Source organism: Chiloscyllium plagiosum, chromosome 28, assembly GCF_004010195.1.
Source record: "Chiloscyllium plagiosum isolate BGI_BamShark_2017 chromosome 28, ASM401019v2, whole genome shotgun sequence".
Lineage (NCBI taxonomy): Eukaryota > Metazoa > Chordata > Chondrichthyes > Orectolobiformes > Hemiscylliidae > Chiloscyllium > Chiloscyllium plagiosum.
The window spans coordinates 48590991-48601610 of NC_057737.1; the positions used below are offsets into that span (position 1 = coordinate 48590991).

At 42.1% G+C, this 10620-nt stretch overlaps 1 protein-coding gene across 6 annotated transcripts in view; it reads left to right on the plus strand.

Annotated features, from left to right (window-relative positions):
- Positions 1-10620, plus strand: part of LOC122564180 (SH2B adapter protein 2) — a 120906-nt gene that overhangs the window by 76776 nt on the left and 33510 nt on the right. For all 6 annotated transcript variants that reach the window (XR_006315836.1, XM_043718864.1, XM_043718863.1 and 3 more), the window contains 2 exons: positions 1048-1139; positions 9720-9826. Coding sequence is in view for 5 of the 6 variants with exons in the window: in XM_043718864.1 (XP_043574799.1) it covers positions 1048-1139; positions 9720-9826 (199 nt within the window). In the remaining variant the exon portion in view is untranslated. The remainder of the gene's footprint in view (positions 1-1047; positions 1140-9719; positions 9827-10620) is intronic.

Below are 10620 nucleotides of genomic sequence, written 5' to 3' on the forward strand. Positions count from 1 at the left end.
ATTTTCAAGATTTTGTAGGCTGGTGGAAGCTCCTTTATGGAGAAAGTGAGGTCTGCAGATGCTGGAGATCAGAGATGGAAATGTGTTGCTGGAAAAGCGCAGCAGGTCAGGCAGCATCTAGGGAACAGGAGAATCGACGTTTTGGGCATTAGCCCTTCTTCAGGAATTAGCCCTTCTCCATTCCTGAAGAAGGGCTAATGCCCGAAACGTCGATTCTCCTGTTCCCTAGATGCTGCCTGACCTGCTGCGCTTTTCCAGCAACACATTTCCATCTTGAAGCTCCTTTATGCTGATTTCTTTCTTGTTAACTGATCTAAAGCATTTAGAGAGAGAAAATTTCTTTACCTGCTATACAGGGTTAACTAGGGATAGCTCTTCAACTGTGACCTTCACAGCACACTTATGCTACAACCCAAGCAGGGACACATGGGTGCATTCAGTCCCAGTAGCCCACCCCAACAGAATTGAAAGAGGTATTTTTAACTATTGTCCTTGTGTGTTCTTCTAAGGGAAAAATGTAAACTGTGCTTTTGTTGGTGGATTGCTGCTGAGCAGGGAGTCATCAGTTCCTTGTTACCTTTTGTAATTGCAAGACTTCACAGTCCAGTCTGCTTGGAAGTTTTTGATATATTTAGATGTTGGGTCCCCTCAGTCCCATGTGGAATTGTTTTTACACTTGCAGTTATTGTCTCTGTCGAAATCCTGTTTTTTCAAAAAACACACTTTTTGGAATTGAGGGTTAAAAGCCATTTTCTAGATGTGGATTATGGAACTCAAAATCTAGTCAGGAGAATGTACTCTTGACCCACAGTCAAGTAGCTGGTATACAAATGCAAGGTCATACAGTTGTGTTGCTTGACCATTACCTACTTTAGATAAGGGTAGCAGCATTCTGCTGACAAATTACCATAGGATAAAGTGCTGCCGAACCACAGACTGACTTGTCCTCAGAAATGGTACCTAACGCTGTGAGAATATGTATGTGATTTTATTTTGGTGTGAGATCCTATTCCACTGGAAAGACACTTGTGATTTGTTCTGGAACAGGTGGAGAATGGTGCCGAGTATATCCTGGAAACAATTGACTCCTTACAGAAACACTCCTGGGTGGCTGACATTCAGGACTGCATGGATCCCGGGTAAGGGTCATTTTTCTGCTCCGCTATCTGGATGTACAGGAGGATTCTCTGGAAATATTTCACATAAAAGCACCAACATGAGATGTGATTATTGAGATTGCTATTATTTATTACAGATGTATTTCACTTTGGTAAGTAATACTAAATGGGTGACAGAGTTAGTACTCTGTTGTCGATGCTGCCCATACGTTGTCACCCATTTTGTCTTCCTGTTGAAGGTGAATGGGAACCCATTTTGTCGCTGGTATGTTGTTCAACTTCAAACGGTTTCACAGAGCAGCACTTTGAATTTTAGAAACCATTCTCAAAATAATTGATCTGAGGGGAAACGCCCATTGGATTCTCATTGTTCTTGCTCGCACTACATGTATCTGGAAGTTCAAGAATTTTACTATTAAAGGAGCTAGACATTGTCAGCAGCAGCAGCAGGAAGCAATTCTATTGGCTGTGCAATGTAAGTTCATGGAAGTATACCACCAACTAGCAGAATCATGCAAAGATCACGGAGAACAGTCAAACATTCACAGTGATACTTGCCTGCTGAGGGTAATGAAGGCCTCCTGCAAAAGGAGATGATGATAGCCAGTATGATGAGGCCAGAGGGCTTGTGTCTTCATAGAACTAATGAAGGGACATCATTGGTGATATTCACTTGCAAGCGTGCACGATCACAAAGAATGAGCCTTTATTGATTTTCCACTGTTTAAAATCTGCCAATGGTCAGCATCATTAGAGTTTTTCAGGATTCTGGTAATAACTTCCAATCATTAACAAATCTATGATCCTTGGGGACAAAAGAGAAAATAGTTCTTATTGAACCCAAAAGGTTGTAGTACGGGTGTTTCTGGGTCTTTTTATTTTTTTTTTAAAAAATCCTACATACTTTCTGTATTTCAGCATAACCCCGTGGTTGGGTTGTCACATTCCCATTCCCCATGATGTCTGGACAATGTTTGAGTAGATACCCATTAATATTATCTTTATTAATAATAATATCTTTTGTAATTTTTTTTGTTTACTGCATCCAGCCTGTATAGAATTTCACTTGTAATTCACAGCAGGATTTCAGCAGTGATTCTGAAAAATGGAGTTTAGTGAACAAGTGATTAAGTGAGTTATACTTCACTTGGATTTCCTGTACCATTTCCTGAAAAGGAAAAGAATGAATCTATAATCATTGAAAACCACTATCTTTATTGCCTGACTGTCCGCCTCCACAATTGCAAGATCTGAGGCAGAGCTATAGCCACTGCTGAAATAATTCGTTGCCATGACATCGATGTCTGTTGCTTCTCAAGTGTTCTCTTTCCCCAAAACTTTCCCTTTGACTGATTATTTTCTTGATTGGAAAACAAGAGGATAGTTAGGATTAGGGTCAACTAAACCTGGTGATTGTTGTGGTTGGACTACTGGACCTCTGTCATGCCTCTCATTCTGCAAATCCAGTACTAGACTTACACACTTTCTACAATTAAAAGTAGGGCCTTGGGTAGTGTTATAGAACAGAGAGACCTATGAGTTCAGGTACATAATTCTTTGAAGTTTGCCTCACATATAGATAGGGTGGTTAAGAAGGCGTTTAACACGCTTGCCTTCATTGCTCAGACCATTGAGGAGAGGAGTAAGGACATTATGTTGAGGTTATACAAGACATTGGTGAGGCCTCTTCTGGAGTAACTGTGTCCAGTTCTGGTTGCCCTGTAATAGGAAAGGTATTATCAAGCTGGAGAGTGTTCAGAAGAGATTTACAGGATAATGCTGGGAGTGGAGAGTTTGAGTTATAGAGAGGTTGGATAGGCTCGGACGTTTTTCACTGGAGTGTAGGATGTTGAGAGGTGACCTTATATGGGTTTATAAAATCATAGATAAGGTGAATGACTGACAGGTGTTTTATTGCTTGGTTCCAGGAATTCAAGACTAGGGGGCATATTTTAAGATGAGAGGAGAAAGATTTAAAGACACGAGAGGCATTTTGTTTACTTAGTTGTTCATGTGTGTGTAATGAACTTCCAGAGGAAATGGTGAATGAAGATAACAGTTACAATGTTTAAAAGAAGTTTTAGATAAGTACATGAATAAGAAATGTTTGGAGGGATATGGGCCAAGTGCAGGCAGGTGGGACTAGTTTATTTTGAGATTATGGTTGGCATGGACTGGTTGGACCAAAAGTTCTGTTCTGTTTCTCTGCTGTATGACTGTTTTGTTTGGCTTTGGACCTCTGTCACATCTCTCGCGCTGTGACTCCCAGTGCTGGACCTCTGTCACGCCTCTCGCGCTGTGACTCCCAGTGCTGGACCTCTGTCACGCCTCTCGCGCTGTGACTCCCAGTGCTGGACCTCTGTCACGCCTCTCGCGCTGTGACTCCACGGTGCTGGACCTCTGTCACGCCTCTCGCGCTGTGACTCCCAGTGCTGGACCTCTGTCACGCCTCAATATGCACAGTCTCCATCATGAAGCTCTTTTCAGTGGGAAAAATGTGGACACTGGCTCTGTGGTCTTGCAGCCCCAGATGCGTTTGTCTTTTCTAGTTGATTTCACCAGAACACTGTCTTTCCTGTCAACTACGATTCCAATGCCCCTCTCCCTTCAATTGACTCATTCTTCTGAGGTACTGATTCTTGGATCATGTCTTGAGTTTTGCCGCCATTTCTTCCAGTTGCTTGCCGGTGCTATCCCAGGATTTAAGGCTTCTCCCTTTGTACAACAATAATACCTCTTTTGTGATCTCTGTCATGGTATTCTGTATGTTTGTAGAAGGGCCAAAAATACAAATTTTTGGCAGTGGTGTGATTTCAGTGGTTTGCAGTTTGTGGCAATGATTGGTAGCCTAAACAAAGTGTTCTTTATTGAAGGGATTCCGAAGAACTCTTCATACACATTACATGCTGATCTACGCTGCTCTGCTCTGACTACTGTGCCACATGTTAATTTGTAACGTTTCCCATGATAATGTTAACAGTTTGTCAATCTGTTTCATCAATTTGTTAAACTATATGCACTGAAAAGCAACAGCATGGCATCCATCACACCTCCCACACACTATGGTGAGAACCTAGCCTGCTATCTTTATTTTGCTTCTTGATTAATTAATTAGGTTGTGAAATTATCACTCAACAATTAGCTAGAGTTGTGGAGTTTAATTAATTACACTATAAAGTTAATATTTATATTAGTTTCTCCCTGTACTACTTTCAACTTTGCCCCAATTTAGAGGGGGAAGAAGAACTTAACACTCACCAACTATTGGTCTGTACTCCTAATTATTGGCTTCAGCTCTTGGACCTTGCTGTGTCTGGTTCCCTCTTTTGGACGACTCTTTTTGTGAAGGTCAGAGTTGTGCTTCTCCTTCGTTGCAGCAAATTGCTAGATTCAAGGATTTAAACATTCAGCCTTACTTCACTCAGTCTCCACTGCCACCTTTGTGCAATGTTTTTCATGCACTGCCAAATCTCCTGTGTTTACAGCAGCTCAGATTCCTTTAAGGATTTGAATAGTTTTTGAATCCTTTCAAAAAGAGAAATCCAGTCACACAGACAAATGAGCCACTCACACTTCATTCTGTATGTAGTCATGGAGACAACTGAATGAATCTTCACAATACATGTTTTTATTTTGACTGAGAACTCCATCTCAAGTGTGTCTACTTTTAAAATAGTATTTTCACTGAATTAAAGAACTGTATAAAAGGGGAACTAAAGAAAAATGTTTCAAAGCATCCAAATTCCCACAGTCACCAGGAATGTGGTGTTTCTAAATAATGAGTAAATAGAAACCTTTTATCCAAACTCTCGCCATATCGATGATCCACTCCTTTCAGATTCACGCCTTTTTTTGCTGGTCTTGTCTACACTCTTTCTCTCATTGTCAATTTGCTGTTTATTTGTAAAATTTTCACTGATTCAGAATCGTTGATTTTAATTCATTTGACACATTGCACACACATACAAACTTGCTCTCTCTCTCTCACGCTCCTGATCAACAATTTTCTTTCTCACCAGGATCTAGTAACTCTTCAGATATTTTCAACTCACTGATGAATTCGAATTTATGGAATTCAATGTTGTTTTGATCACAGGATATCTCTCAAACACCTCTATCGGATACATACGTCCATCTCCATTTCACGTTGTTCTGTGCATGTTCAGCATTCACAATTTTAAGTTTTTCTGAATATTATCATAAATTACCCTATCCTTTGCATCTTTAGCCTTGACCTGGAAATATTCCTTGTAAACATTCTGTAATGTACAAATCTCTACTTAGATGTCACATGACTATGGCAGCTACCATAATGCACATGCCCTGTAGGCAGGCATCTTGCATTTCACTTGAATGAAGTCCTCGTGTTGAACACCCACCTGTGTTGTATGGTTTCAGAAGTAAGATGTTTACAAAGCTAAATAAAAAGAAACACCGTTATAGAGCTGTGAGCTGGGTGGAAAAAAGAGAAAACAAAAATGACAGTGAAATCACAGCTTAAGGAAAATGCCTGTTCAAATGATTGGGAACATGAGACCAAATGGGAAATTCTAACATAAGCAATAGCAGAATTACACAATACAACAGATTTTTGAACATGGAAGAAACTTTAAAATCTTTTGAAGACACATCTTGAGTTTCAAGCAAACACTTTCATATGAATGATATGTATTCAGTATTAGGGAACATAGTGAAAACATTTATCACTATGTACCATTGTTAACTCAGTTTGCAGGAGCCTGTGAATATGCGCAATTAAATGATGAACTAATTCGAGACAGGATTGTATTAAGAATAAAGGGATCCAAAAGTGAAAGCTGCCTACTGTAAGAAGAGACACCCTGGAAAGCTCAAAGTACACATTGACTCAAAGGATTGGAATAAGGCCCCAAAGAGATACCATTACTGCATGCCAATCATTGAGAAATTTTGCTACAATTTGCAAAGGCTTTACCACCTTATATGGGGAGGTTGGTTAATGGCAAGTGAAACTGAGCACAACAGCTTTCTAACTCATAGCGTCATGGTTTCGGTGAAGGTGAGATGGTGCAGAAAGAGTGGCAATTTTCATTGCAGTGTGGTGAAGGGACTTATGCCTAGTCACCAAGTCCATAGCAGAAGGTTGAACAATTTTTCATTATTTCTTTATTTTTCTGCCTTTATATTCTGTTTTGGTTTATTCTTCTGTGTTTTAAGATGGTGCCAGAGAGTGATGACACTAGACAACACTTTTCGTTGTATTTTGTAACAAAATACACATGACAAGAAATCAAATCAAACTATTTCTGAACACCCTTGAGGAAATACAGATGGTTGCATGTGCCATTTGGTATTTCCATTGCTCTGGAAAATTATCAATGCAGATTTTGAGAGGAGAGATGTTAAAGTGCATCCATTCCAGTCACCAAGGAATTATATCAAGTCTGAGGAAGGTGCTGTACTGGCCAAACATGGGCAACAAAATTAAGGGGCACGTCAGCCAGTGCAGTGTTTGTAATGTGCACTGAGCTATGCAAACTAGAGAGCCACTGGTGATCCATAACATCCAAAGGACCATGGATAGGACTGGGAGGAGATCTCCTCATATTCACACAAACTGATTATCTCTTATCAGTAGGTTATGAATCTGATTGCTGGGACATGAATTTGTTGACTTCAAGAATTACTGCCGAATCGTTGAAGCACACTTGAGTTGTTATTGCATTACCAACATTGTCATAAGCGATCAACAGCACACATCATCTCCACACTATGCCCAGTCAAATGGAAAGGCTGAGGCAGGAAGGAAGATTGCCAAAGGACTCAGAAATTGAGAAAATCTCTCACCAATCAATACGAGGCAATCCTTAGTAACAGACCTACTGAAAACATAGGTAATAGTCCAGTACAAAGACTAATGTCATGTGATACACTTCAAATAGCTAAAAACCTACCGAAGCCAGACGTAGCAATCAGTATGAGTGAAAGTACCCAAGCGAAATGACAAATCAAATTTAATTTTTTTTCCCATGTTGCATGTGTGTAGGTGTGGGACACAGTGAAAGACACAAGGTGTACAAATCTTTATTCAGTTTCCACCACCAGGAAGAAAGGAAACACCAAGTGGCCAGTGACAAGCAGTGACTTCACATCCAAAAGGGCAATGCTGTGTGATCATACAGTAAAGGGAGGGCAGGGATTAAATTAGAATAGAGTTGGATGGGGCAATAATAGACTCCATTTCCTAGGTGCTCACCTCTCCTTGAACAGCTCAAGGATGTTGGTGGGCACATCAAATTTTATTTTGACAAAATTGCATAACTATTGCCAGATTTGGACTGCCAGTCAGGGTACAAAGATTCAACGATCTCAACAAAACCATGTGTGGCAACTCCAAGAAGTTCAGGAGCTTTTTTTCAAGAATGGTCCAGTATACTTTAGTGGAAGAGAGTAAATGGTCTTCCCTGTCCTGCCTACAAGCTTGATCAGTCGGGGACATTTTTGAGATAGGACCTCATTGATTGACCTCCAACAATCACAACTGTCTTTCTAAATGGTCTACCTTATATCCTTAGATTGTGACCCCTTGTCCTGAACTCTCCAGTTGTTGGGAACATCCTTCCTGTTTCTGCTGTGGGTCTTTATGCAACTGAATAGGTTAATTCTCTAGGGACATGGGGGAGGACATTGCATGAGGTAATGGAGTGTAAGCTATACTTCCTTTCCTACTTCCACTTCACATGATCATTGAGGAGTTCAGACTTGAGCTGTGGTGCAACTTACTGGATATACTGTCACCAAATTAACCGATAGTGAAACACTGTTCCCTCGAATTATTATTTTCTCTCTGATCCATGCATGGTACTGGTTTTCAGAAGTGGAAATCAGTGCAGGCAATGGTGCTGGCACGCTGTGGCTGTGAGAAATGTGAGTGGCTGTGTGCCTGGGACAGAATAGTGTAACAACTCTGGTAAAGGGCTGAGGAATCTTGGGAGAGCTGCAGGATTGCCATTGTCCATACAGTCTTGTTGAATTGATCACAATTCAATGGCATATCAAACAACAATGAACGGGAGCAACTTCCCACTGGAACCTTATTCCATTTTCACAACCAGCAAGTCCTAGTCTTCCTTCCCTGTATTGCTTTGGAGGGATTTTTGGAATGACTGGCAATCTGTCCATGACTGGCTGGCTGCTGGAGGTGGTCCTACCATGAGCAAGAACTCCGTGATAGCATTGCTGAAGGGATTGTCGGAGAGGTGCTATGCTATCTGATGGACCATCTGTATCTTCAGCTGATGCTGTAATTGCATGACCCCTGTATGTAAAGAGGACCAGTGTCTGAGCATTGAATCTTACAGCAGACCTTGGGCTTCATGATAAAAACCCTGTGCTGCGAATGGTGACCTAGAGGGAACTTACTTATCACATGAATTGGATGTCTTTGCAATGCTATAACAGTAATCCTACCTCAAGAGCCTCTGGGAGTCTTTTCTAAGTAGGGTCAATTGTACTTTAGTGGAGGAGGTGCAAGAGTTGTACAGTCTTACCTGTTCTGATCAACAACCTTGAGGATCAGTCAGGGAGATCTTTGAGATCGGACCTCATTGATTTTATCAGTTCTATAATGTGTTGCCACTCAGATCAGATCAGTAATTTGTAATGAAGTAGCAGGGCATGAGCAATAGCGGTACCTGTCAGAGTCTACAAGCTCAGTTACTGGAGAGGAAACATGCCTGGTCTCTGAGTTGCAGGGATGTGATAAGCTCTAATCATTCAATGGTGAGTGACAGACATCCCAAGTCAAGTGGTTCACCAATGCACTGGAACTATGCACTTCCGTTGCTGATACATCTGCAGTAGGATCTGGGGAACTTAAAGGGTCAGGTCAAGCTGGAGGACTAATTTGCTGAAGGGTTCGGAGGTCTTAGAGAGGTGTCTGTGGCTAAACTGAACATCACTCCAAGACCCTCTGCCTTAAGGTGGCTCAGTGGTTAGCACTGCTGCCCCGCAACGCCAGGGACCCGGGTTCAATTTTGGCCTTGGGCAACTGTCAGCGCAGAGTTTGCACATTTTCCTCGGCTGCTCCAGTTTTGTCCCACCAGTGCAAACCTGTGCAGGTTAGGTGGATTGGCCATTGTAATGGGATAGGATGGGGAGGGTTGGATTGCACTTCACAGGGTTGATGCAGACCTGATGAGTTGAACGGCCTCTTTCTGCACTTTAGGGATTCTATGATTCTCCGTTCAGGGTCTCCTTGGGGAAACCTGTCAGACTATCCCTGGAGAATCCTGGTCTCCAGCAGTCAGTGGTGAATGGAAGGCAAGTGGGTTTACTTTCAGTCATTGACATGTGCACGCTGTGAGAGTGGAAAAGCTGAGGAGATGCTTGAGGAGGAGGGGTCATCAGATTGTACACTCCATTACAGGCCAATCTTCCTGCTGTTTCCAACACCACCTCACTCCAATCTAGGCCAATGGCTTTCAATTGGTTGAGACTCATCATTACTTTTTTCTGAAGAATTCACATTAAATCTTAAAACACAGCTATTTCCATATGCAAAGGTAAAGTTTACTCCAACCCAAATGTTCAGTTTTGACTGAGTTTTGCTTTCCTTTGCAGTGACAGCGAAGAGGACTTGGAGCTGATTTCTTGTCCACATGCAGTGAGCATGCCAAGTAGAGAATTACCCGCAATTCCTCCTTGCAGTTGTGACTTCCTGACAGAGGGTAAGTGGTTATGGTCCCTGTTCCTCTTGACCTCCCTTGAACTGGCTAGATAGTTAGTGCTCCATGTGGCACAGTGGTTCAGTGGTTAGCACTGCTGTCTCACAGCGCCAGGGACATGGAACATAGAAGAATACAGCGCAGTACAGGCCCTTTGGACCTCGAAGTTGCGCTGATCCAAGCCCACCTAACCTACACTAGCCCACTATCCTGCATATGCCTATCAATGCCCGCTTAAATGCCCATAAAGAGGGAGAGTCCACCACTGCTACTGACAGGGCATTCCATGAACTCACGACTCGCTGAGTAAAGAACCTACCCCTAACATCTGTCCTATACCTACCACCCCTTAATTTAAAGCTATGCCCCCTCGTAATAGCTGACTCCATCCGTGGAAAAAGGTTTTCACGGTCAACCCTATCTAAACCCCTAATCATCTTGTACACCTCTATCAAGTCACCCCCAAACCTTCTTTTCTCCAATGAAAACAACCCCAAGTGCCTCAGCCTTTCCTCATACGATCTTCCTACCATACGAGGTAACATCCTGGTAAACCTCCTCTGCACCCGTTCCAGTGCCTCCACATCCTTCCGAAAGTATGGCGACCAAAACTGCACACAATACTCCAGATGCAGCCGCAACAGAGTCTTATACAACTGCAACATGATCTCAGGACTCCGGAACTCAATTCCTCTACCAATAAAAACCAGTACGCCATATGCCTTCTTCACCACACTATTTACCTCGGTGGCAACTTTCAGAGATCTGTGTACATGGACAACAAGATCCCTCTGCTC